General features: G+C 49.1%; 4 protein-coding genes across 6 annotated transcripts; 2 read left to right on the plus strand and 2 right to left on the minus strand.

Annotated features, from left to right (window-relative positions):
• Nucleotides 1-5,674: 5,674 nt before the first annotated feature.
• On the minus strand, nucleotides 5,675-9,916 carry LOC144711233 (glucomannan 4-beta-mannosyltransferase 9-like). Of its 2 annotated transcripts, XM_078585166.1 has the most exons (9): nucleotides 9,758-9,916; nucleotides 9,023-9,673; nucleotides 8,676-8,928; nucleotides 7,339-7,449; nucleotides 7,114-7,250; nucleotides 6,915-7,028; nucleotides 6,633-6,832; nucleotides 6,367-6,561; nucleotides 5,675-6,287 (listed from the first exon to the last, which is right to left on the minus strand). In XM_078585166.1, exons 2-9 carry the CDS (start codon nucleotides 9,434-9,436, stop codon nucleotides 6,125-6,127), a joined length of 1,587 nt encoding a protein of 528 aa, XP_078441292.1. In that variant the 5' UTR covers nucleotides 9,437-9,673; nucleotides 9,758-9,916; the 3' UTR covers nucleotides 5,675-6,124. The 2 variants fall into 2 exon arrangements, with proteins under 2 accessions (XP_078441292.1, XP_078441291.1); XM_078585165.1 differs by having other exon boundaries at nucleotides 9,023-9,908.
• Nucleotides 9,917-10,540: 624 nt separating this feature from the next.
• On the minus strand, nucleotides 10,541-13,722 carry LOC144711235 (histone deacetylase HDT2-like). The gene is made up of 10 exons (XM_078585167.1): nucleotides 13,605-13,722; nucleotides 12,432-12,502; nucleotides 12,129-12,343; nucleotides 12,000-12,016; nucleotides 11,857-11,913; nucleotides 11,512-11,663; nucleotides 11,328-11,414; nucleotides 11,094-11,193; nucleotides 10,852-11,002; nucleotides 10,541-10,784 (listed from the first exon to the last, which is right to left on the minus strand). The coding sequence occupies exons 1-10, from the start codon at nucleotides 13,615-13,617 to the stop codon at nucleotides 10,724-10,726; spliced, it is 924 nt and encodes a 307-aa protein (XP_078441293.1). The 5' UTR covers nucleotides 13,618-13,722; the 3' UTR covers nucleotides 10,541-10,723.
• Nucleotides 13,723-13,831: 109 nt separating this feature from the next.
• Nucleotides 13,832-18,529, plus strand: EMB1211 (MORN (Membrane Occupation and Recognition Nexus) repeat-containing protein). The gene is made up of 11 exons (XM_078585162.1): nucleotides 13,832-14,584; nucleotides 14,676-14,747; nucleotides 15,495-15,584; nucleotides 15,673-15,846; nucleotides 15,993-16,083; nucleotides 16,216-16,278; nucleotides 16,355-16,421; nucleotides 16,721-16,824; nucleotides 16,953-17,079; nucleotides 17,213-17,940; nucleotides 18,032-18,529. Exons 1-11 carry the CDS (start codon nucleotides 13,941-13,943, stop codon nucleotides 18,368-18,370), a joined length of 2,499 nt encoding a protein of 832 aa, XP_078441288.1. The 5' UTR covers nucleotides 13,832-13,940; the 3' UTR covers nucleotides 18,371-18,529.
• A 563-nt stretch (nucleotides 18,530-19,092) lies between these two features.
• On the plus strand, nucleotides 19,093-22,571 carry NAT12 (nucleobase-ascorbate transporter 12). 2 transcript variants are annotated; one of them, XM_078585164.1, is made up of 9 exons: nucleotides 19,096-19,866; nucleotides 19,967-20,064; nucleotides 20,182-20,352; nucleotides 20,552-20,652; nucleotides 20,731-20,866; nucleotides 20,962-21,012; nucleotides 21,114-21,401; nucleotides 21,500-22,021; nucleotides 22,100-22,571. In XM_078585164.1, the coding sequence occupies exons 1-9, from the start codon at nucleotides 19,308-19,310 to the stop codon at nucleotides 22,319-22,321; spliced, it is 2,148 nt and encodes a 715-aa protein (XP_078441290.1). In that variant the 5' UTR covers nucleotides 19,096-19,307; the 3' UTR covers nucleotides 22,322-22,571. The 2 variants fall into 2 exon arrangements, with proteins under 2 accessions (XP_078441289.1, XP_078441290.1); XM_078585163.1 differs by having other exon boundaries at nucleotides 19,093-19,866; nucleotides 21,500-22,571.
• The last annotated feature ends 4,550 nt before the right edge of the window (nucleotides 22,572-27,121 follow it).

Below are 27,121 nucleotides of genomic sequence, written 5' to 3' on the forward strand. Positions count from 1 at the left end.
GTGGCCAAAGGTTATACTCAACAATTTGGGGTTGACTATCTGGAGACATCGGTGGAAAAAATGAACACTTTTCTCCTCCTTATTGCACTTGCGACTCATCAAGATTGACCTCTTCATCAGTTTGATGTCAAGAATGCCTTTCTTCACGGTAATCTCCATGAAGAAGTTTATATGGCCCTGCCTCCCGGCTATGCAGTTCCTTCATCGGCATCTCCCTTGGTGTGTCATCTTAAGAAGGCCCTCTATGGCTTGAAGCAATCTCCTCAGGCTTGGTTTGGTCACTTTACGTGGTCAATGAAAATGTTTGGCTACTGTCAGTGCAATAGACATCATACCCTTTTCTACCATCATTCCCCGTCAGGGGGAGTGATAACATGCAAATAAGAGTTGATAAAGTGTTAATTTCATCATATTTTTGGGGCTTTTAATGCATATAAACATTAATTTTTAAGCATGTTATCATGGTTCAAGGTTAAAATAATAAATTCCTTAAATTTCAAGTTAAATAATACTTCTAACAAATATTTAGGTCAATTTTTACATTTTTGATGTTTTTCCAATAAACTTCAAAAAGAGTTAAATATTTTAATTGACCTATTTCTATAAATAAAGAGAAAAGAAATAAATAATATGAGTTTTAGAAATTAATAAAATCATTTTACGCATTAGTAAACATTTTTTAGGAGTTATTCCAGTTATTTTATAATTGGAAAACATTTTTTATTTAAACTGGCCCTTATTGGGCCAGTTTTAGCGCTTAATAGTCGTCAAGTAGCGCAGGGCATACGCGAGTGGGGGAACCAATCAGAAAGCCAATTTGCCCCTTCAGTGCATGACACGCACGCACGCGCGCCGTGCGCGTCGCGCATCACACGCAGCACAAAGCGCAATACATGCACCGCGACATGGACGAACCAAAGCCAACCTAATGTTTCTCGGTGCGGTGCGATGTGGATCAGTAGAAAATGAAGATCGACGATGCAGACCTCGTGCGTTTCATACGCACGCACCGCCGCGCACACCAGGATCACCGCGTAACGTGGACCAATCGGCGCGCTCCGTGCGACCTGCGTGAAAAGCAAATAAGAAGAATTTAGTAACGGAATCGGAAGAACATGTTCTTCCGATTCCGCGGCGATAAAAGGGAAGAAATCGAAAGATTAAGTCGTTCTTAATTTTTTAAGCTGAAGGAAGGATCGCCTAGCCTCCCTCAAGACTCAAGAACCAGCAGGAGCGATTCGGAGACCGATTGGAGCAGGAATTTCGCAGATCCGTCGCCGCCGTTTTTCATCAAGTTCAAGCCAAAATCAGTTGAAAAACTTGGCGTTCGTTGCTCATTATTGGCTTAGATTGATTCCCTGATAGCTCCTGGTACCTCTAGGTTTATACCTGTTTGATTTTTGCACTTTATTTCATACTTGATTTTCGGAAATTCGCATTCCGTTAATGCTCGCCGTCGTTTTTTAATGTTCCGATTTTAATCATTTTAGCTCGTGAATTTTAGTTTGATTTCAAATCAATGAGCCTAGATCGATTGTCCCTATCCTATTTTGAATCACATTTGTTCCTTAAAATCATAAAATTCGTGCTCGTGCTGCTGAAAATTCAGCAAATCGTGAATCACATTCACGATTTGCAATCATAGGATATTTTTGCAATTCCGAATTAATCAGGGTTAAATAAAATATAATAATGATAAAATTTCTTCTTAACATTCTAAATCCCTGAGAAATCAATCAAATAAAATACAAATTACTAGAAAATATTACCTTAGGCCTTCTAGTCTATGAGAAATTTGAATACATCTTATAAAAAGACTGGTATTAACTATTGTGATAGATTTCTTCTCTAAATCATTTTCAATTGACTAAAAAGAAAATAAAAAAAATATTCAAGCTGCACTAAGTATTCAGGTTAAACAAACACGTTAAGCACACTTCAAGCGAATTGTTGATCTAGATATTTGTTACACTGACATCCTAAGAATCTAAGATCCATTGGATACTTAAACAACCTAGTAGGGGATTAGTTAGTAATTCTTGTCAAGGATTGCTAAATAATCATAAAATCTATTAAAAGTAAAAAAAATCATAGCTATTAAACTGAATTTGAGGAAAACTGAATTTTCATATCGCCTCTGTAGGGTTCAACCCCTTACTCAAGCATTAAGGGACATAAAAATTTTAGTGATTAAGGTCAAAAAATCTCTAAATAACAACATATATACACGCATTTTTTAGCTTATCAGGGAGTCACCATCCTTCTTGTGTACGTGGATGATATTATTATCACAGGGAATGACTCGCAAGCGACGACTCAATTGGAAACTCATCTTGCTGGTGAGTTTGATATTAAACATCATGGCTTACTCAGATACTTCATTGCCATTGAGGTGGCATATTCAGTGACTGTCATCTTCCTTTTTCAACGGAAATATATTACTGATCTTCTTCACGAGCTTAGCAAGGTGAACTCACAACCTCATACTACTCCCATCGAGACGAACCATCGGTTCTCTCTAATGGAACATTAGAAGGCTGTTGATCAAGGAAGGTATCAAAGGTTGTTTGGTAAGATAATCTATCTCATTCACACTCGTCCTGGCATTGCCTACGCGGTTGGTGTGCTAAGCCAATTTATGCATGCCCCGAGGACAAGTCATATGCATGCAATCAACCACGTACTCCATTATCTCAAAGCAAATGTTGGTTTTGGGCTTCACTTCAAGCGTAAAAATGGTCTCCAATTGGCTGTCTACACAGATGCGGATTATGCTTGCTCTCATGTTGATTGTCGATCAACGACAGACTACTACACCTTTCTTGGAGAGAATATTACCTCATGGAGAAGTAAAAAACAGCTTGTTGTATCTCGATCTAGTGTTGAAGCCGAGTTCTGTCCTCTAGCACAAGGCATTTGCGAGGCATTATGAATCACCAATCTCCTTGCACAGTTGAAGCTGTCATGTAATCAATCTACTCAAATATTATGTGATAACAAATCGGCTATCAACATCGCCCATGATCTAGTGCAACATGATCGTACGAAGCATGTTGAAGTGGATTGTCGCTTCATCAAAGAGAAGCTGGAGTCAGGAAGCTTTCGCATATCATATGTTCCCTTTGCTCATCAGCAAGCTGATATTTTTACTAGAGACATGTCTGCTCCACGCTTCTAGGATTTGTGTAGCAAACTGGGAATGTATAATAACCACTCGCCAGTTTGAGGGGGAATGTTGAATAAGCTCATATCTTTTCTATTTTTGAACTCTTTTCTCTTGCTCTAGAATTCTTCACTTCATATTTGATGGATAGTCAAGATGGATGTCGAATTATCCAAACAGAATAGCACTAACTCATCCTACTTATATGATAAGTACAACTGATCCTATGGCTATTATTGTGGCGACACTAAGGACAGATACTTGGTGTTGTTTGGAGAAAGAGTTCATTGAATACCCAGGGATTTGTATGGATCAATTCAGTGAACTCTTTCTCGAAAGAGCACCCACTCTCTGTCCATAGTGTCGCCACACTAATAACCACAAGGTAAGCTGTATTTATCGTATAGATAGGATCACCTAGTGCTATTCTATCCGGATAACTCGATCTCCGTCTCGACTATCTGTTAAATACGAATATTTAGAATAAATGTTTAAAGACTAGCGATCACTGTATTATGATCTCATCATAATTCATAAATTCATTGCACGTATACATGAACTTCATTATAAACATCACACAGAATAATAATAAACATAAATATTTAATTCAACGAACTTAATTGAACATGGTAGTGTGATTGGCTTGATGGCCACATAATATACATTAGTACGAGGCTCATGGAGAGGATTGAGTGGTCAAGATAGGATCATCCGCTCTCGGTATGAGAGGAGATTGACTCAAGGCAGATTGTGCAGCAAATTCGTCGCCAAGGAAGTGTGGACATTGGAGAATGCATTCTCCAATGATCCCCATTACACATCAATACTATTCGAATGACGAATCAGGGTTTGGCAATCAATCATACCCTAAGTCATTCGAGAGTCTCACACTGATGATGGATTATACATATACGCTAACTGATGGTGATAAAGGGTCCATGAGAGAGTTCAAACTCTACTCGATATCTTCTAGGGCATGAGGCGTAACTTGGCACCCCACGGGCTGAATACTCAACCTATCGATTAGGTTATATCGATCCTTAGTTAATTAATCTATATGGTGATAAAGTAATTAATAAGCTTGGTCAATAATTATTATTGGGCCATTAAAGATTAACTAGAATGATAAATGGGCCTAGAGGATCATACACATAAGATCATAGGGGCATTGGTGAATATATTTAACTTTATGTATTTTTGAGAAAAAAACTCAAGTGAAGTATAAATAGGGAAAGGGCACTCATTTCAAGCACTCAGGCGAGCCAGAATTCAGAGTCCCCTCTTTCTCCACTCTACTCTCTTCTCTATTCAACTTGATGGGTTATGTGCCTCAGTTTGACCATGGAAAACATGATTCCATGATGCGGAAGCATGTAAATCGATTCGTAATTGATCTAGGAAATAATACATAAAATGTACTTTTTGTTAACTTTTACTTTCCTCATTCCTTATAACTTGTAGATGAAAATGTAAACATTTAAATGATGGACTTCGAAAGAATGCCACAATTTTGTCATCAATACATTGAATTGCTTTTTGTACATTGGGGTAAAAAATGATGCTTTACGTAGGGTCTTTCATACAATGTCATTTTTTTCAAGATGCTAATTATCACTTCTAGCTTGAGAGAAATTCATTAAATAGTATAGTTATCATTCAGTCATTAGTCTTAATAATTCTTATGAGGAAAATGATTTCAAATTTCATTCATAGTGAGTCAAATCAAATAATTCTCGCTTATCAGGCGGTACCATACTCATAAATGTTAAACGGACGGTCAAAGTGAGGTCATAAGATATAACACAAAAATTTATGAGCATTTCTTCATTTTTAGAAACACTTTATCCAAAATAAAAATGTATTTTATGCTGAATAAAAGCCTTTATAGCATTAAAAAATAAAAAATAAATCATAAAATCAGTTTTCATTTGTTTATGAATCACATTTTTTCATGGAATCATTAAAATAGAATCCAACAAAACTAGACAACTTGCAGAATGATCAGAGCAAGGGTATAAATGGTTTTATGCATAGTATTATGTGACAAAGAAATAGGTCACCGCAGGGAAGCCTTCAGAGTACTATTTAGGATTCTTTGACATTTTTTTGAAAATGAAAATGAGTATAAATTTGTTATTTTACTCACGTGTACGATACAGCGAATATTTTGCATCATTTTTCCTTATACATTTAGTATGAAAAGTGAGTTCTATCTAGTTGAATTAAATTTTGGTAATGTCCTTGAATATCTCTCTAGTGCAACGTCTCGCACAGATTTTTATTACCTGTTCGTACAAAGTGAAAATGGCTCAAACTATTCTTAATTTAATGAATTTCAGTTTACCTATGGCAAAAAGCGACCAATGTCCATTTTCAATAATCATTCTGCCGAGCGCATATGCCATATTTTTGCCAGGGAATCATTTGACAATAAATATTTAATGCCTAACTACAAGATTGCCTCCGGATAACGGTGTTAGTTGGACCGCGGTACTGGGCTAACAAGGGATATTGCAAAAAAAAGTCAAATATCAACAATATAGACTCGTAGGGACTATGGCAGAATCAAAAACATCAGTGAAGGACCTACGCAAGTAGAGGAGACAAGAGGAGCATTTGATCCAACATCGCTGAAGCCGCTCCCAGCTTTATTTCGTCTTGTGGCACAACAAATCAGTAGAAGGAAAAAGGGAAGAAGGAATAAGGCAGAGAGCGAAAATCGACTCCGCGACTTCAGACTGAAAGGAGCTCGCCGTTGGCCGTTCCTCCCGTTCTGCTCCTCCTCCGGGAATCGCGGCCAGCTCAGTCCAGCAGCCTAAGAGCGAAAAGATCGGGAAATAGAAGAGTCCACAGCCTAGTCATACCACCAGACACACGTCGGGAAAAGATAAACCGTCCTGCCGCCAACTGAGATATAAGAGGGAGAGATCAATGGTCCAGAAGGGAGGAGGTCGCGCTTCGTTAGGCGCTGGGAACGAATGTTCCGACGTATCCAAAGCCTACGACGAAGAAGGCGGAGGCCTGAAGGAAGAGGTAGATGAAGTAGTGGTTGCTGTCGAAGGCCGCGTTGTAGCACGCGCAGAGGAAGAGGAAGGCCCCCATGCCGAGCTCCAAGACGAGCAGCCTGAGGACGGGAGGCCATTCAGGGCAAGAATTACGATCAGCAGCGAGGAAGGCCATTGGTCCTGGCGCGATAATATTACCTGTCTCCGAACTTGAAGCGAGACTTCTTGGCCGCCTTGCTCCCGGCCTTGGACTTGAGGGCGTCTCCGAGCTTCTCCGTGACCACCCATTCGTTGACCCTCCCGGCCTCTAGCAAGCCGATGAAGGTGGCCTTCGTCCGGTGCAGGGACATGACGTTCTCGAAGAGTATCCAGAACACGAGCAGATGTAGAGACCTGTTTTCGCCATTGCACCGTGAGCTTTAAAAGCGAGGAGAGGAGACAAGGAGACGGCCTCCACAGCGCACCTCGGCGTGCCTACGGCGTTGAGGAGGGTGATGACGCACGGGATGTAGATGGCGCCCCATTTGGGGATCCTGACCTCCGGAACGAAAACGGTGGCGGGTATGACCACGCAGAAGAAGAAGAAGGTGACGATGTGCGCCACGATCTTCCGGACGAAGAAGAAGCTGTAGAGGACATGCACCTTCTTCCACAAGGATACTTTCTGCACTCGCCACGGTGAGGACTTAGCGTGCTTTAGCGCCGCACAAATACCCGGAACAAGGAGTAGAACCGTCTCGACGCACCTTATTCCTGGCGATCTCCGCGGCCATCTTCCTGAACAGGTTCGCGGGGCCGCAGGACCACCGGTGCTGCTGGTAGCGGTAGGCTTTGAACGTGCTCGGCAACTCGTTCTTGACCTGGCGAGTTCAGCATCGGATCAATCAAGGGAGAACGTAGCGGTTGTAGATCACGGTGACTCAGTTTGCGGGAGAAGAGACGGACCGTGAGGTCGTTGAGGTAGACAAATTTCCAGCCGAGAAGGCCGGCCCGGACGGCCAAGTCCATGTCCTCGACGGTGGTCCGGTCCTTCCAGCCGCCGGCCTCCTCGATGGCCGCGATCCTCCAGACGCCGGCGGTTCCTGCAGGAGGCGGCCAGGGAGCCCGATAATTGCGAGGGACGAGGGGGAAATTTAGCAAGATGCGAGCTTGGCGAGGAGTGCAAGTCACCATTGAAGCCGAAGAATGCGTAGGTGGACGAGCCAACCTCCTGTTCGACGCTGAAGTGATAGTCGAGAGACATCTCCTGCATCCGGGTCATCAGGCACTCGTCCGCGTTCACTGCGTGACGGCATCGGCCTCGTCAGGCAAACGAGACGAAAGGACAAGAATATCATGATGCCTGAAGACGAATTCGGGAAGAGAAGGCCAAAATCTCGGCTCTCGGCTACTCCCGCGCTGGAGCAGCCAAAATCAACCGATAACATAGACGACAGAACATACTGGCGCTCGTCGCGCCATAATCATGGACGGGGGCAGAGGAAGCTTTAACTTCTTGTAAACGTGCGCCGTCGGGGCAGCCGAGACACATGCGAGAGGGGGATAAAATATTGGAGCATCGACAGATCTGGCGAAGGCAGAGACGGGAGTTGTCTCGGGACAGAGATTTTTAAACTACGGGCCTACGTCTTAAGAGTGAAGGGTAATTATAAAATAGTAACTTGAGACGCAGCGTTCACTCGAGTTTGGCGCGAGGAAAGGATGAGGGAATTGATGTGCAAGCGGGGATGGATGGGGGCACCTGGGCATGGACGGGTGAGGGGTTTAAGGCTGTGGGGCCTGTGTCATCTCTCTTCGGATCCTGCTGTCTAGTCGGGCAGATCCGCTGACCTACGTACATTTGTGGTGAACAGTGAACACTGAACACCCACACGGCCACAGTGCGCCTACGCTTACACGATAGACTGGTTGAACACCGACGCGGACGTTCTTAATCGGGGTAAGAGGGAGAGAGAGGAGTAGAGGGAGAACCGGAGAAGCGAGGAGAAAAGGTCGCGGAGGGATGACAGTGCATGCAGATATTGGCTGCATGTACGGCAGGGATAAAGACCGTAGAAGCGCGGTCTAGGGGCTCGCCTACTACCCCGATGGAGACGTCGTCCGAGGAGTGGAAGGTAGCGGATTCCACTCTCGCGGACGGTGGTAGGGACGGCTGGCGGAAATGGTGAAGGGAAAGGGTGGGTAAGCGCCGGCTTAGAGGCGCGAATTGGAGTGTCGGCAGCGATGGGGACGGTCAGGGAGACGAGCAGACGGCCGACTGCTGCGTGCATCGAGCGAAGCCGGGTATATTGGTCAAGCCGTATCGTCATGCGTTGAATAGAAGTGCAGGAGAGAGAGAGATAGATAAATAGATAAATAGAGAAAGATAGAAAGATAGAGAGAGAGAGAGATAGATAGAGAGAGATGGATAGATAGAAAGAGAGATAAATAGAGACAGATAAATAGATAGATAGATAGAGAGAGAGAGAGAGAGAGAGAGAGAGAGAGAGAGAGAGAGAGAGACTTACCATACTTCCAGCGAGCTTGGACGAGGGCGATGTCGTGATTGAGGGCGAGGAAGGGGACGGTGCGCCAGAGGAAGTCGGGCTCCGGGCGGAAGTCGGCATCGAAGATGGCGACGAAGTCGCAGGTCTTGACGTAGCTGTGCAGCATACCTTCCCTCAAGGCCCCCGCCTTGTAGCCGTTGCGGTTATCGCGGGTCTCGTAGCGGATGTTGATGCCCTTGCTCGCCCATTTCTGGCACTCCATCTCCACCAGGCTCTGCGCGGCCAAACCAACGAAGCTCAGAGATCAGCTCGGGGCGAGGCCATCTTCGGCCGGAGATAGAGGTGGCCGAGGGGGGGAGAGAGATAACCTGGATGACGGGGTCGGTGGAGTCGTCGAGGACCTGAATTATGATGCGGTCCGAGGGCCAGGACAGGCCGCAGGCGGCACCAATGGACATCCTGTAAACCTCCCTCTCGTTGTACATGGGGATCTGGACGAGCACCACGGGATAGGCGGCGTTGCCCAGCTCCATGTCCTCGCGAATGGGCTCCCACCGGTAGCGCCTCTCCGGGCGCCGCCCCAGCAGCTTCACGAGGATAATCGCCAAGCACATGTACACCCTCTCGACCACCAGCATCACCGCCATGACCAGGCACACCGCCACCGTCACCTTGAGCAGCGGAACGATCAACGGCCCGCGCACCTGCGCCCACACCAGCCCCACTTGCCCGGCCAGGTCGTCGCCGGGCAACAGGTTCGTCGACGACCCATCACTCTCCATCCTCTCTGCGCGCCGCTGCAGCCCTTCTCCGCCGAGTGGAGCGCGCGGGATGGGCAGATGAGATAGATCCCTCGCTCGCTGTTTATTTCCGCGCCGTCATGAGAGTGGCAGGAGTTGACTACCGAGTGTGGTGACGGCGCCCGAGCATGGGGACATGGGAGATGTGCCGTAAAAGTCGCCGCCGCTCCTACAAAGTACTGACTGCTCTCTGGCACGGCGAGATCCGGGGAAGTCGACCTGAAAACGGGCTATAATGACGGAACAAGGCGAAGAAGAAGAGACCGGCGCGAGAGAGGAGGAGGAACGCGCGTAGAGACTAGCCTGGAGGTGAGGACGTCCCCCTCCCGCGTCGGTGCTCGACCTCACCGTCCCCGTCTACTCTGCAGCTCTGGATGCGCTGGCCACTTCATGGACAGAGATCAGGCCCTTTAAGGAGAAGGCGAGAGAAAATCCGTCGGCGGACTGGGCTGGGTTGGGCTGGCTCTGTGTGTGTGTGTGGGGGGGGGGGGATTCGATGATGGGGGACCGAGTGGGAAGGGGAGTATTAAAGGCCAACGATGGGACTGGCAGAGTAGAAAATGGACGGGGGAGAGTGAGAGACACAGCGAGACGACGTAGAAAATGACAGTCAAGCGTCAAGATTAACAAAAGGGCCGAGCCGCGCAAGAGAGCAAGGAAAGCGAGGTGTTGGGACGTCCCCGTCCCAACACCAACCCCGGCCCGGACCCGCGCCCGGCGCCGATGAGCGCGCCAGGCCTTCCGGACCGGCTGTTACTGCTTGGGGGGGGGGGGTTGACTTTCGGTGTACGGGTGGCGCCTAGCCGGAAACGGTTGACCAAAGCGTGCTGTCGGTGCCGCCGTCTCTCCCGGAGGCCGTTAACGCCGTTTGCGACAGCTGGTGAGACGTCCGTTGGTCGGTCGGCGTACTTGGTGGAAAATAGAGGAGTGAAAAATAGGAGCATGTGCTGTGGGTTTGGCCACGAGGGGGTAATCGCTTAACTGCGACGCACATGGCGGCACCCACAAGGCTTTTATTGGCGACCTGCCGTCATTGTAACGGCGACACCTCGCCGATCCATGACAACTAGGCTTGGATCGCATCTATTTATCCATCTATCCCATCCCTTTTCGATTTGACACTCCCAAAACTGCATGGGTTCGTAAGTAGCTTGCCAGCAAGAAACAAGACTTGTCAAAAAGAAAGAGAGGTTTTTTTTTTCTTTTTTCGGTTTGATTGGGCCGGATCGCTTCCCTTGCTCTTGTCTTGGTCGGGCCGTAGATGGGGGCTCATTGGGCCGGATGCTTGGCGAGGGTGTGCGACTTGAGCGCGTTCTCGTCTTTGAAAGTCCTGCACGCGCGCGGGGAACGTTATAAAACAACGAAAAAGAAAAACGAGAAGCCGCAGAGGTGCTCACTTGGGGCACGACGGGCAGGCCACCGTCCCTCCCGACTTGGGCGTCTGCGCCGGCTTCGGCTTGTCGCTCGTCGCCGGGGTCTTGCCCGCCTGCTTCGCCGGGTGAGGCGTCGCCGGCTGCCCGCCCCCCTTCTTCCCTTCGGCACCGCCGCCTGGGGAGAAATTGCAACCGAGATAAATTAGAGTGTAACAAAAGATAAATTAAGAGTTCGGCTGCCCACCACATTAGACAATCCGACTTACCCGTTTTCTGAGCACTCGGCGGTGCGACTATTTTGGCCTTCTTCTCCGGTACGGGTGTTTTTGGAGCGGGGTCGATGACACGTTTCTTCTCATCTCCTCCCTGCACCATACCGAAGCCAAAGCGTGAAGATTGACTCTCCCGGATAGCGACATTCCCAACTCTTTTCCTCTACACTACTACCGTCGCGGGTATAGATTCTTGAAAAGAAGAAGAGAGCCGGGTGCGGGTTAAACCTTCTTTGGCGTGGGTTCGTCCTCCTCGTCCGAACTCTCTTCTCCAGTTTCCTCTTCGTCACTCTCGCTCTCGCCATCCATCTTGTCCTGAAAATAAAGGAGGGGGATGTCCAGAAAAACAAGAAAATATCAAGCGTACGCCGAAAATGGAATCCGATGCAGTAGCCGTTGCCACCGACGATACCTCATCATCCAGTTCAAAGTCGTCGTCGTCATCAGAGTCGTCCTCGTCTTCTACTTCGTCTCTCTTCAATCCCGGAGCTTTCGCGTCCGCTTTAGACGACAGGGACGCCTTCTCAATATTTGACTTTGCTTTCCCATTTTCGTTCTTCGATTCTGTTTCCACGAAATGGCATAAATAAGCCACCTCTCAAAATAAGAGGCATATAATAGCATAAAGCAAGAATTGATATTAAAAAAAATAAACTGCAACAGGATCTTGGAATTCTGTCTCATGAAAGATAAAAATACTGAGGAGAAATGCAGACTCAAACTCTAAACGATTTACAGATCCATCATTGTGCCGAACCTTTCAATTCCTTTGCCACTGGCGAGTCCTCGTATTCAGATTCCGAATCAATTTCGTCTGCAATAAATCCAATAATCGATGTCATTATCCAAAAGTGTATGTCAATACCAGACTAGATTGAGGGCTACAGAATGGAGTCATACCAGATAAATCAGCAGGCGTGAACAGAACATACAAAAAGAGGCCGAAGATTGGTCAAGGAAACAGCCGTTTTGAAGAATTGCACATAGACTCATTGAAATGTTCACAAAACTTAGATGACATAAGGATATCCTTCAGGTTGTACTTTGTAGCCAACGAAGAAGAGGCTCCCATTCTTCCAGTTATGGGACAACTCAAAATCTTTTTCAAATACGAGGTCATAAGATATCTGGGGACACTTGTCAGCAGATAACGTCCCGATAACCAACTTCTTATTATCAAAATTCACAAAGATTGTCGCCCTTTCGTCTGCTTTGCTTTCTTTCTTCCCTTCCCCAAGAGTCACCTGCGGAACAACATTAACATTTAAAAAATTCGATTTCCCACGAGACTGGCGCCAGAGACCAATAACAACCAAACATCATGGCAGTAACCTGTGACAGGTGCAAATACTTGTTATCATTAAGCTCGTACTTGACAGTCTCTCCAGGTTTGACTTCAACACCTGAACACCAAGCGTAAAAATAGTTAGGATACAGTAAATGCAGATAGAGTTCATGCGTATACTGTCATTCAGAAACGAAAAAGCCAAACAGCTAGACAGTGCCAGATAAAAATGCAGCGCACCAAGGTCCTTGTTATATCTATCAGCCATCAACTTCCCCCACTTTCGCTTCTTGGGTCTCACTTTCATCACCTACCTACTCAACAGTTAATATCCTCAGATGTTCGTCAAACATCTCACGATGACCCCTCCTCCGCCTTTGGTCGCCGGCGGCCGAATTCACGCCCTCCGCCCATTCATTTTACGTCACAGTCTGATATCCACCGCAACACATCTGATTCATCTAACATTCTTCACGATTTTAAGCCTTCAATTCTGATATAAATTCACCTTACTGCACCCCACCGATTCATCCAGTCCATCTTCCGATCCGTCCTTCGTCCTCTAGCTCCTTCCCTTCATCCCCTCCACTTCCAACCCCACCGTTCCACTTCCAGTAAACCTCTAAAAACGTGAGGAAATCAAATCATTCCCGAGTTCCGTCAATGAGAATAACGCAACTGGATAAACAATCACACTGTGGCTCCCTTAATCAACTAATGAAATGGGGGAAGCTTAAAATGCGCAGAGACATTCATCTCTCAATGCATCACGGTTAGTCGGATAATCAAGCAAAAAAGCAGACGTAAAACCGTATTAAGTGACAATCCTTGCCAACCACATCGGCGTGAAAAACTGCCGTGAAAGACAAGATCGAGAGCGATAATTAAAGTGAGGATAGTGAGATAAAATGCACTCTTTGAAAAAGGCGAGAGAATTAAAGGCGTAAACATGTTCGGGATGCACCCTTTCAGCTACGAACGTCCTTGAGAAGAAAAAAAGTTGGAACGCTAAGACCATTTCCAGCTTGCAGCCAAGAGTTAGAGGAGGAATCGAATCGGAGGAACGGATGGCCAAGAAAAATCTTTACTTTTCAACCAAAGAAAAAAAAAAATCGAGTCTCAGGACAGAAGAAATCCCGATGGCCCGGGAAGGAATGGACCGCCCGAATCAATTCAACGTCAGGAACACGGCAGAGAGAGGAATCGTACGCAAAACTCACCCCAAAACTCCATGAGCGACCGACGAGGCGATCTCTTCCGCGGGCGACCACCACCGATTGCGAGGAGAGACAAACAGAGAGAGGGAAAAGGCTTAGGGTTTTAGTCCGGCCCAGGGTTTTTAAAAGAGCGAAACGGTCCCGTGAGGAGGGAATTCCTTTTTGGGCCGAATTTGGGCCCAACGGAGAGAGCAAGCAGAGATGGCAATCTCTTCTTCTCGGCGCTTTCTGCCCCGCTGTGTTGTTCATCACCCACTCGGTCGCTCCGTCCTCGCTTCGTTGCGAGCGACTGTCTAATCTTCTTATCCGCTCTCTCTCGCTCTCGCGGGGGGCCGCGGGATGGCGGCACCGGCCGACTCCGACTCCGACGCGGAGGCCCCCGAGGGGATGGCCGACCAGCCGCCGGCAGCCGACGACTCCGACTCGGACGCCGAGCCCATGGCTACCGAGGAGGAGGGGGAGAAGGTCTCCGACTCGGACTCCGACTCGGATTACTCGGACGGGGGCTTCGCGGGCGGAGGGGAAGATGGGGGTGGAGAGGGCGAGAACGCGGAGGAGAACTCGCGCGAGGCGACGGTGCGCCAGTTCGCGGAGGTGCTGGAGAGCAGGTCGATGCAGAAGCGGTTCGAGGAGGAAGAGAAGGAGTACGTGTACCACGAGGACCTCTTCGACTTCCCCCGCGACCCCGAGCGGTGGCGCGAGGAGGACCTCATGGAGCTCTGGGCCGACGCCCCCGTGGACATGACCAAGCCCGGCTGGGATCCCGTTTGGGCCGACGACGAGGACTGGGACGTCGTCCAGGAGGAGCGCAAGGCCGGCAGGGATCCCCCGATTGCACCCTTCTACGTGCCCTACCGGAAGCACCTCCCCGCCATCCCAGACAACCACCACGACATCTCCAATCCCAAATCTGTCATCGAGGAGCTCGACCGGATTGAGGAGTTTCTCAAGTGGGTCAGCTATATATTCCAAGACGGGAGCTCGTGAGTGCCCCTGCCTCTTCCTCCCCCTTCTTCCTCATTTCTCGTTCTTTCAATTGTCGTGCTGATTTGTTCACCTTGCTAATCCCTCAAGGTACGAAGGGACGGTCTGGGATGACTTGGCCCATGGAAAGGGCGTTTACGTTGCGGCTCAAGGTCTTGTCAGGTCAGTTTTCTTGAGAGTAACTTTGAACCTTCTCCTATCTTATGAGTGTCCGTGAACAAGATTGCTTTTTGGGTACTACTTCAAATAGTCGGTGTTATCCTACTTCATCCCACTCTATTTTTTCCTGCTATTGATTAACTCTTCATCCTACTTTGCTCATGTGTTATCTCCCATTTTTCATCTTTTTCTCGATTACATTCATGGTCATCCTGTATCCGTTTGGATCGCATGAAATAATGTTCTGCTCTGGTTTATGGAATTGGGCAATTGGAGGTTTTCTTACAATCGACAAGGCCTTTAAGAAGCTATTATAATGTCCGTTCTGTCGAGTCCTATGTCATACAAGGGGGCGTTGGCTACTGCAGTATCTTAACTTATCATGCTTCATAGCCATTGCATTCAATACTGTCCTCAACTCAATATCTACCTTTTTCCCCTTGTTTTTCAAATGTTTGTTCCTCAGTCCCAGGCAGTCGAGAGATTTCATCTTATCCCCGGCGACTGACTCACTTCTACTGTGCACTCTTGGCCAGCAGCCTGTTGGCTCTTGGGCGTTAAATATGGTTCCATCCTTCTCTTACGTCAATTTCATAGTGTCCGTCTTATTGCCGAATCCCTCTCTATGATAAGAATTTTTTCCCACATAATAATAATGGAGACAAGAAAACTTCATTTTAGATGATATATTTTTACTTTCCTTTGGTTTTTTATTTAATTTAGAATTTATAACGATGTTTCTTTACTTAGGTACGAAGGGGAATGGCTTCAAAATGCAATGGAAGGCCATGGCATCGTCGAGGTTGAGATTCCCTCTGTTGAACCTGTACCTGGCTCCAGGTTTGCAGCAAATGAGCAAATTTTCTCTCATGCAATCCCTGGATCTTTTCTTTTCTACGGCGCGAAGTTTATATACATATATTCGCAGGCTTGAGGCAAAAATGCGAGCTGAAGGCAGAATTATTGCAAGGGATTTTATGTCCCCGGAGGATAAAAAGTGGATGGAAATGGATATCGAAGACAGCGTTGCCTTGGCTGGTAATCGCGTTGAGGTTCCCTTCTACGAGAAGGATGAATGGGTTAAACTATTTGGCCGGAAACCGTACGCTTCCACATCCTCCCTCGCACTAGTTCATATTCTGAAGTTATTTTAGAATTTTCATTTCGAGGAAGTATCTGATGAAGCGCTTCGTTTCCTTTGCTGATGTGAGTGTTCCTAACTCTTCCATTAAATGAAATAAAAAACAGGGAGAAAGGTCGGTACAAATACGCTGGACAATGGAAGCATGGCAGGATGCATGGATGCGGCGTGTATGAAGTGAATGAACAAATAACCTATGTGAGTACATTTGGGGAGAACTGGACTTGCGGAATCCCAGATAATCCGTCGTGTCGATTCCCTTTATTTTTGAATTAATAATCATACGATAGCGCTGTACTCTGTGATAATGGATAACCCCGCTAAACACAGGGAAGATTTTACTTTGGGGACTATGTGGATGATTCAAGCGGTTGTGATGCCGACGTATCTGCGGTACGTGGTTGATTTCTACGCGTTTACTTGCATTTCACTTGCTCAGAACATTCATGATGAGCATATGTCACTTCAGCTTCATGCAGGAATTGCGGAGGTTGCGGCTGCCAAGGCAAGAATGTTTGTAAACAAGCCAGATGGAAGTACGCACATTCTTTGATCCAACTTCTATTTCCGGAACCCCTTAGCATAAATCATCAGCTTGGTAGATTAATAGAGAAATGAAAACTCTTCGAAGAAACAGTTCTTTAATCAACGGAACTTGAACGAGAGGTCGGCATAAAATTTCGTTGGCTCTAATCTATATAGCGAATCGGAAAACAAGAAACTGTACCTGAGTTTGGATTGCGCATCAAGACGTCGCTTGATTTTCTTCCACTTGGAACATTATTCATCAAGAAAATACATCGCGTCTCTTACTTGCTCCTTTGTAATTTTCCAGTGGTGAGGGAAGATCGTGGGCCGTACGGCGACCCTCAGCACCCGTACTTTTACGAGGAAGATGACGTGTGGATGGCGCCTGGATTCATTAACCAATTTTACGAGGTGCCTTCCTCTTGTTCACTTGTCGAGCATTTCCCATACTCTGAAGTTCTTCAGCGAAGAAATCAAAATAATAAAGAACTTCCCTGTAGACTGGAAGGTCATATTCAATCTATCTGTTACCTTGCCAGGTTCCCGACTACTGGAAGACTTACGTCGAGGAGGTTGATACGGAGCGAGAAATGTGGTTAAATTCATTCTACAAATCGCCCCTGAGAATCCCCATGCCCTCGGAGCTCGAATATTGGTGGTCAAAAGGTGGGGCTCTCTCATTGTTCTGTTTTCTCTTGTGGGGAAATATTACACTGTCAAATGCGAAAATCCTATTTCAACAATTCAGTTCAACAATTCAATTCAACAATTGAGTTCAAGAATTGCTCCTGTTGTGCAGAGACGAGCCCGGAGTTCGTTCTCATCAACAAAGAGCCCGAGCCGGACCCGGAAGATCCGTCGAAGCTCGTGTACACGGAGGAGCCGCTGATCCTCCACACCCGCAGCGGAAGACTGATCAACTACATCGAGGACGAGGAGCACGGCGTGCGGCTCTTCTGGCAGCCGCCGCTCAAGGAAGGGGAGGAGGTTGACCCAGAAAAGGTGGAGTTTTTACCGCTGGGGTTCGATGAGTTCTACGGGCGAGCGGCGGCGCGGCCGAAGAAGCAGAGCGGGCTGATGCGCGTCGTGAGCGCCGTCGAGGACAAGTTCAAGCCGCTGGCCGAGGGCCTTGAGAAGTGGGCCGAGGACCGCCAGAAGAAGACGGAGTTGGACCTGAAGCTGATCGACCAGGAGCTCGAGTTTATCGAGGCCGAGATTTGTCTCGAGGAGGCCATCGAGGACATGGAGCTCGAGTTGAAGATGAAGCAGGAAGAAGAGGAGAAGAGATCCGCCGAGGAGGAGGAGGAGGACGAAGGTTTATCCGCGACCTCGCCCGGCGGAGACGCAGGGGAAGCAAGGAGAGACGATGAAGAAGAAGAAGAAGAAGAAGAAGAAGAGGAAGAAGATGACCGCGGCGCGGCGCCGTCGAGCTTCGGCACTGTCTCTCCCCGAGACACGGACAACAAGCCCAGGAAGAATGGGTTCTCGTCTCTGTCCCTGTCTCTCTCCTCGCCGCCAGCTTCGGTGGTCAGCTTCTTCACTTCCCTTTGCTCCATTCTCTTGATCAAATCATTTATATGTTTATTTATCAATCTATCCTATATCCGCGTCGGTGTAGGTTCTACCGTCGAAGCTCCCGCAGCCGTGGACGAGCAAGGCGGGAGCACGGTCGCCGGCGGCGACTGTTGGGGTAAGTGATTCCGCCGCGACTTGGGCGAGTTCGCCCGACTCGGTTAGATTTCCTCTGGTGGCGCGGCGGACGAGCCTGAGGTGGCGGCGAGGCCGCGGGCAGCACCGAAGCAGGAGAGAAGATCATGGGCTGGCGCGGCGGATGAACGCGCTGGCAAGGGCGCTGACGGCAGCCGGGGAGGGCCCGACCGCCGCCACTGGTCTGCCGGAGCTGTCTGTGCTGTCCATGCACTTCCCGCTGTCGTCGCGCATTTCCCCAGACGTCTGAGCTGGTTGGTTGGCCCTCTTCTCCGACGCTGATTAGCAGCTGAGCTTTGCATCTTGCAATATCAAGAAGACGATTTGGAAGATGATCATCCTGAACGATGGGTTTTTTCGTCCCTCCTCTCTTTTTTCCTTTTTTCCCCGAGTAATTTTTTCCGTCTTCTTTCGGCTCGAATGCAAGTGAGATCTCGTGTCGTTCCCCCCACTCTCACGGCCTTGGTCCGCCGCTCCAAGGGAAAAAGTCGAGATCTTGTGCTGTTGGGCATGGACTGCAGTCTGGAGGAGTCAACGTGGGTTGCGTAATCTGCTGCCCTGCTCTCCTCTGCTCCCAGAGAGAGAAGAGGGAGAGAGAGAGTCTTTGAATTACTGCAGATTTTAAAATTTTAATTGGGGGGGGGGGGGGGTTGTCGTACTGTCCTGTTCGAAGACGGCGCGTCGTCGAACAGCACTGCAACAAAAAATGACAATTAATGGCGCATCGATCTGCCCCCCGAACGCGACGGGCGTACCGCTCATGATCGATCCACTCGTTCCTCGGTGAGACTCTTCTCTGTGTGCGTGTGCGCGCATCTATCACTTATCACTCTCTCTCTCTCTCTGGCTGTCCCTGTCGGTCTCGGGCTGGATTGGAAAAAAAAATCGAGTTTAATTATCGCCCGTCGATTGTCCCCACCCACCCTGGCGGATGCTCTCTCTCTCTCTCTCTTGCTGTCTCTCTAAAGCTCTATCTATCTCTGTCTATCTCTCTCCTCCCCTCGGTGGTCGCGCTCTTGCTCTTCTTCTACCTCAGCTCTCCGCAGTCACTGTAACCCTCCAACCCGGAGGGGGAATCCGCCGCACCCACCCCCTCTTCTTTTCTGAGGGGCGAGCTCGTTCTCCCTCTCTCTGTCTCTCTCCCTCTCTCTCCGGGCCAGATCCGCCGAGGCATGCACTCCTAGCCCATGTCGGGCACCGAGGGCAACCCCCCGCGCCGGCCGCGGCCCGCCGCCGTGCCGGCGGAAGCGAGCCAGCCGGCAATGCCGCCGGCGTCGTGGGCGAAGAGGACGGGCTTCAAAGGACGGGTCTCCGGCGAGTCCGTCTCCGGCGACTCCGGTCAGCTACCCCTCGCTCGCCCCACCAAGACCCCCGAGCTCGTGCCCGATCTGGAGGCCGGTAGGCCTCCTCCTCGCCACGCTCCGCCGCCGGCCGCGGCGGCGCCGCCCAACGGCGAGGCCGCGAGCAGGGAGCGACCATCGCCCCGGACCCCCGAGGACGACCAACCTCCACGGCGGAGGAAGACCAGCGATGGCGTCGCAGTCGCAGACGGCGGACCCGCCGCCGCCGCCGCCGCCGCCAAGGGTTCGGGGGTCGGTGCGAATGGCTCCGTGAAGCCCGATCCGCCGCCTCAGAAACCCAGAAGAGAGGAGGAGCCCAGCTCATTGCCCCAGGTTCCCGAGGAGGACGACTTCGTGGGCCGGCGCCCCCACATCAACTACGGCATTAGAGACTCTCCCGGCCTCGGTGAATTCATCTCCCTCCCCGAATCTCCCTACACTGCACTCATCTGACTCACGCTTCTTCTTCTTCTTTCTTTTATCCGTCTTTCCTCTGCCGCGCGCAGTTCCCATCCCGTTCTACGGACTGCAGCACAATCTCTCCATGATGGGCTCGATCATCCTCATTCCCCTGGTCATCGTCCCGGCCATGGGCGGCACCTACGTGAGCAGCGCTTCTGGTCCTTGGGTCTTTTCTGCTCGTTCCTTGTTTGGATGGCGCAGACTAACAGCTCGTTTCGGGCATGGCATGGGTCCGCTGACCGGGTGCGGGTGGACGCAGGATGACACCTCCGCGGTGGTGTCCACGGTGCTCTTCGTCTCCGGTTTGGCGACGCTTCTCAACTCCTTCTTCGGCTCGAGGCTGCCCCTCGTTCACGGCCCCTCCTTCGTCTATCTGGCCCCCGCGCTGGCGATGATCAATTCTCCTCAGTTTCTCGGATTGACCGAAAATGTAAGGCTTCTCACTTCCCAACTCTCTCTACTCTCTTTGCCTCCGCTGCTGCTTTCTTTCCCCCGTCATTTTTTCTCTTATTTTTACATGCTCCGCAGTCTCTAGTTTTTTTTGCTCCGCCAAGAGCATTTCCCAATTTCGGGGGGGCTTTGAAATTGGTATATGGTCTTCTTCTTCCCAACCCGCGTTTCGTTCTCAGAAGTTCAGGCACATCATGAGGGCGCTCCAGGGGTCCATCATCATCTCCTCCGCCTTCCAAGCGCTGATGGGATACAGCGGCCTGGCTTCCGTGTTCTTGAGGTGTGCTCTCTTGTTGGTGTCTTTGCGCTTCCAATTGTAGCTTCTTTCTCGTTTCTAACAGCGACAGACGAACGCCAGGTTGATAAATCCCGTGGTGGTTTCGCCGACGATTGCGGCGGTGGGGCTCTCCTTCTTCAGCTACGGCTTCACCCGGGTAGGCATGTGCTTGGAGATCGGCCTGCTGCAGCTCCTGCTCGTCATCGTCTTCTCCCTGGTAAGTCTGTCTGTCAGTCCTCCGAGCTGCACCCCCCAGCGTTCCCATCCCGCCCATTTACTCATCGAATTCCTTCTTCTCGGCGATGGCTGCAGTATCTCCGTCGGATCTCTGTGCTCGGCCGCCGAGTGTTCCTAATCTACGCGGTGAGTGCTTCAGACTGACCCACTGACGGACTCTGAACATGATCCTACGTCGTATGCCGAGGGGGCTGATCTCTAATTCTCAATGGTGGTGGTGGCGGCAGGTGCCTCTGAGCCTAGGGATAACGTGGGCGGTGGCCTTTCTGCTGACGGAGGTAGGCGCGTACAGCTACGGAGGCTGCGACCCGAACGTGCCGTCGTCGAACGCGGTGTCCGAGCACTGCCGGCGGCACGTCCCGAGGATGAAGCACTGCCGGGCAGACACCTCTCGCGCGCTCAGGTCGTCGCCCTGGTTCCGCCTGCCCTTTCCCCTTCAGTGGGGCACCCCTATTTTCGACTGGAAGATGGTCCTCGTCATGTGCGTCGCCTCCATCGTCGCCTCCGTCGACTCGGTGCGCTCTCTCTCTCTCTCGCTCGTTCTCTCCTTGTCTATCCATCTGTGTGGCTTTGCCCTTCTTCTTCGTCGGGCCCGCGTTGACGCGCCGCGCAGGTGGGGTCGTACCACGCGTCGTCGCTGCTGGTGGCGGCGAGACCGCCGACGGCGGGGGTGCTCAGCCGGGGCATCGGCATGGAGGGCGTGGCGGGCGTGCTGGCGGGGCTGTGGGGCACCGGCGTGGGCTCCTCGACGCTCACGGAGAACGTCCACACCATCGCGGTGACGAAGATGGGCAGCCGGCGGGCGGTCCAGGTCGGCGCGGTGATCCTCATCGTCCTGTCCTTGGTGGGCAAGGCCGGGGGCTTCATCGCGTCCATCCCGGACGTGGTGGCGGCGGCGTTGCTGTGCTTCATGTGGGCGATGCTGGCGGCGCTGGGCCTCTCCAACCTGCGCTACAGCGAGGCCGGCAGCTCCCGGAACATCATCATCGTGGGGCTCTCCCTCTTCTTCGCGCTCTCCGTCCCGGCCTACGTCCAGCAGTTCGGCACCGTCCCGGGGGCCAGCGCCGCCGTGCCCAGCTACTTCCAGCCCTACACCGCCGCCTCCCGCGGCCCTCTGCGCACCGGATACCGCGGGGTACTTACGTGCACGCCCTTCCCTTCCACATACATAACACACACCTTGTTCTTGAAAAGAGGCAACCAACGTGGGCAGGTGAACTACGTGGTGAACACGGTGCTGTCGCTGCACATGGTGGTGGCGTTCGTGATCGCGGCGGTGCTGGACAACACGGTGCCGGGGAGCAAGCAGGAGCGGGGCGTGTACATATGGTCCGAGCTGGAGGCGGCCCGCCGGGACCCCGCCGTGGTCAGAGACTACCAGCTCCCCTTCAAGGTCGGCGGCCCCTTCCGCTGGGTCCGCTGGGTCGGCCTCTGAGCCACTGTGCGTGAATTGGCGCGCCTGCGCGCGAGCGAGCGAGAGACAAAGAGAGATTGAGAGACTGAGAGATTCAGAGATTCAGAGATTGAGAGAGAGAGAGACCTTTCGTTGGCGACTACGACGACGACTTAAAACTTCGTTTCGCTGTTCACTCGTCACCCATCACCGCCGATTCTACTTTTGTTCTTTGCTTCTCCTTCTCTTTTTGTGACCGATCGAAGCAGTAAAATTTTCCTTCCTTGGCTCTTGTGTAAAACTCCACAACTGGATTTATGCGTTCGCTTCAGTTCCTCTATTAAGGTAGTTTTGTGCGCGCAATTAGTGCGTAGGGGATTGCTGTAAACTCACTAAAAATTAATTTTCTGGACTTCAGAGATCTGTCATTTACTGAATCCTACTGAAATCATCTTAAATCGTGCGGTAGATAATATTTAGAAAAACCTCAATTCGCCTTTGTTTGTATTCATGCATTAATCACTTGGTCAAATGGTATTGTGAGCCGTATTTTTATATTGAACAACTTAACTTTGAGTTGCAGCCATTCCATAATATTTAATATCTTCGTTTGTTTGACGCTTTCTACAATGCACTAGGTTTTATGGAATCAAAGTATGTCGGCGATTTGATTTTTAAGGGTTTTCTTTTCACGACATTAATGAAAAAAAATAGGTTTCTGTAGAAGACGCAAAGAAATGGAAAACAAGTCCTCTTCTGACAGAATGGGACCAACTGTTGGTCCTAACCAATGACATTTTACTGTATCGCCAACGTCACTGTAACGAATGGTCATCTCTGGACAATATCGCAATCACACTCCAGAGTCAAGGAAGTCGTAGTAAACTTTCCAAATCCGTAACCAATCCTCTCTTTCCAAATTGTCCATCACTATACGTCAAGACTTGGACTTCTAAACACAACCTCCTCCTCTCTTTCTTTTGGATATTTTACGTGGTATAAGAGCCACTGTGAATCTCGATTCATGTGGCCTTCTCTTCATGCGACGTGATGTCTTCCCAGACGCCGACAAACAAATCTCAGCGCGTCTACCATGATGCAAACCGACGGAATTCTAGCAGGTATATACATGCCTCTCAAACTACTGGGCAGAACTTCTTTCCATGGAAATTGCAGTTTCTGCCCCTTCGTGTCGGATGTGACATCCTGACATGGCACACATGATTAAGAATGGTTCTTCATCCTTGAAGATTTTGGGCAAGAATGGAAATAGCCCAGAAGATCCAAATTACAAGGTATGGAAGAGATATCGTTAACTGTTATTTTTCTCCCTAACCTGTTCCCAGTATGAATCGGTGATTCGTTATGCCGTTAGGAAAATAACATCCAAATAAGCTGGAGAAGCAACAGTGTTGGTTATCAATCCTTGACGTCAGGAGGAACAAAAGAGACGTCAAAAGTTTGGGTGGAGTCAGCGATCCCCGGAGCCGTATTTTTATATATATATTTGCATTTACTCTTTCCCATTTTTCAAGGTGTAGCTTTTGGATTTGTCCCTCAGATCATCTTTGTAAATATGGTTGCTATTAATCGATCAAACTTCAGCTGCTACGCCTGGCAAGGTCCATATGACCTAGCCAGCATGTATTGCTTTATATAAGAGCAATTTTTGAACGGTGTTCTTTCAGGGAGAATTCTAGAGTTTCTTGCTAAGTTTTCATCTCTTTATTCTCTCTTAGTCCTTTTGGAGAGAGAGGGTGCGACGCCCTTCAAGCAGTATTTGATCTAATCTTTTCCCAAGGAGCGAGAGAAGAAGCAGCCGTGGCACAGCGGAGGAATCAGGCTGCATCTTATGTCGGCGATAGGTTGCTTAGGAAAACTGGGTAATTATTTTCGTATGTGATGCAGGACTACTACGCGGCAGCAGGCCCTAGGCAACTTTCTCGTGTATGATGAAATGGATAAATAGAAACCCAATGTCCCGCACAAATGATTCAAATGATGATCATCGGTGATTATTATTTGTCTTTGGAGAACGGAAGTACTGTCTACCTGAGTTGTAATAAAGCAAAACCGAGTAGCCCCGTTATCAAAATCCAGGAACGTCATGCAAAGCAATGCTAAATAATAAACTTGTATGGTTTGGGATCAACCCGGGGACAATAGAAAAAGGTCAGGATATTAAATGAAGTAAGGTGCTCCACTAAGGAAGGGAAAGGAAAGCCATGAGAGACGAATGTGGCGATGGCGCATGTGCAGGGCAACGTAGACGTGGCGATGGTAGCAACACAAGTATGGAAAGACCAAACATTTTACTAGCCTCTTCACCACGTGCCCAACAAGGCCAGTGGTGCTTTCTCCGAATGAGTCTTCATCAAATCATCGCTTTTTTAATACTTCACTCTTGGAAGTTAAGAACGGACCCAAATAAGATATGGAATGAGACAATCACTCGGATAACCATAGTTAAGAACAATATCCAAGGGTGCCTTTTTTGAAGGATGGGCAGTCAATTTATGTACATGGATAGAGGAGATAAATATGGAACTACCCTAAAAAAATTAGCCCAAATTTTCTTCTTGATTATTAGATAGCACAATTTGAAGCTGGAGAAATATGGACCATTATTTTATATCTACCATACTCGACCCTCATTACAGATCTCCAACATTGCATGGAATCGCATGTTTCCCAATAAATCTGGGTCAAAATCCGAGTCTAATATTTTGAAGCTTCAATCCTATGCTGAAGCTCCAACCTTGCCCTCCTTTTCCAAAAAATCTGCCATTGATTAGCATGAAGAGTCATGGTTTTGATTCTGTGCGTACACATGCCCTGAAAGCTTTGAAAATTCTCCAATGATTGGCTTCAAACTTGGTGTTTCAAACCCTGCAGTGAACCTGTACCTGCATTGAGAGAGTCCTAAGTACAAAATTTCATGTCAAATGGAGGCCTAGAGCTCGGGAAAATCATTTCGAAGTTTCGGGGAACCTCCTGACGAAAGAGCTTGATTGAAACGTAGAGTGTGATTGAGGAAGAAGAAGGAGAAAGATGAAATAACTGAAAAGAAGAAATGCCTGTTGTTGGATGATCGATGTTTTGGGGTTACACAGGGGTTTGATTTATAGGAGAAACAGTCTCCTGTTTGTGTTTCTTCTGAGTGGACAGCTCCGTGTGAGTTGGGATCCGTGTCCGCCGGTGCTCTTGCACTTCTGGAACTTTCCGAGACACCCGTTGTGTTGTGGCTTGCGTGTCGCCCCACGTGGCACGTGTGACGTGTAAGCCTTCATCCTTGACACGCCCCTGGGAGCTCAGTGAGGGCAGGAGGTTGATCTTCGGACGTAGGCGGAGAAAGGGCTGCTTCGGCAGACTTTTAGTTAGAATACCAGCAGGTTGATTCTGACTGGATGTGAATCTGATTGTTAACTGGTTTGCTGCGACTCATTCTCGGACGAAATGAAAATCGATTTCCACGTGTTTCATGCGTGCATGGAACACGGGATTTTGGGCAAGGTAAGTTGCGTTGAGATTGTCGCACCACAATGTGGGAGTGTCGGTGGTGGTGATCTGTAGTTCCTTCATGCGTGAGTTGATCCATATGAGTTCTGACGTGGCGTTGGCCATTGATTTATATTCTGCTTCCGTGCTCAAGCGGGAGACGATCGTTTGCTTCTTGGAGTTCCACGAGATTAGATTACGGCCAAGGTATATGAGATACCCACTTGTTGATCGTCTATCGTCGGAATCACCTGCTTAATCAGCATCACTAAACACGTTTAAATGTGAATTAGAGTCCTTGTAGTAGATAAGAGAGAGGTTAGAAGTTCCCTTTAAATATCGAAGAAGATGCTTCACATTCTTCCAGTGCTCCGGTCTTGGGTTGTGCATATATTGGCATGCTTTGTTGACGGCGTGGCAAATGTCCGGACTGGTGAGCGAAAGATATTGTAGAGCGCCAACTACTTGGCGAGAAAGCGTGACGTCACATGAGCTGTCGACGGCCTTTCCTTGGGAGGTTGGAGCGCGTGTGACCGTTGGGTTGCAATCGTTCATGTGGGCACGGTGAAGGATTGTAGTTAAATAGTGGAATTGAGAAAGGACGAGACCTTGCGGATGAGGACTTAATTGAACACCAAGAAAATGTCGTGCAGGACCAAGATCGCGGATGGCGAAGGTGTGAAGGAGAGAGTTGAGTAAAGAGGTTACCCCCTGGCGATCCGAGCCGATGACCAGAAAATTGTCGACGTAAATCAGAAGGTAGAGACGAGAGTGAGGAGTAATATTAAAAAACAAAGATGGATCGGTACATGAGCCGGAAAAACCAAGACGGAGAAGATGAAAAGAAAGCTTTAAGAACCAGGCTCGAGGGGACTGTTTGAGACCATAAATGGATTTGCGAAGAAGACACAAATGAGATGGAAAACGAGGATGGATGAAACCTGGAGGCTGGCGCATGTAGACCATTTCCTGAAGGTCGCCATGAAGAAAAGCATTGGTGACGTCCAACTGGTGGATTCACAATTAACCCGAGACGGCGGTGGCAAGCAGCAATCGGATGGAAGTGATTTTGACGACCGGACTGAAGAATTCGGCGAAGTCCACCCCAAGCATTTGGCGGTATCCTTGGGCAACGAGGTGGGCTTTACGACAATGAACAGAGCCGTCCGGGTGGGGCTTGAGGCGAAATATCCACTTACAGCCGAGAACACGGGCGGAGGGAGGCGGTGGGACGAGAACCCAAGTCTTGTTGCGAAGAAGAGCTTGAAATTCGTCGAGCATGACTTGGCGCTATGGAGGCTGAGAGGCGGCAATGGCGTAGGTGGTAGGTTCAATAGGGTGACA

The sequence above is a fragment of the Wolffia australiana genome, chromosome 13, assembly GCF_029677425.1.
Source record: "Wolffia australiana isolate 7733 chromosome 13, ASM2967742v1".
In the NCBI taxonomy this organism is placed as follows: Eukaryota; Viridiplantae; Streptophyta; class Magnoliopsida; order Alismatales; family Araceae; genus Wolffia; species Wolffia australiana.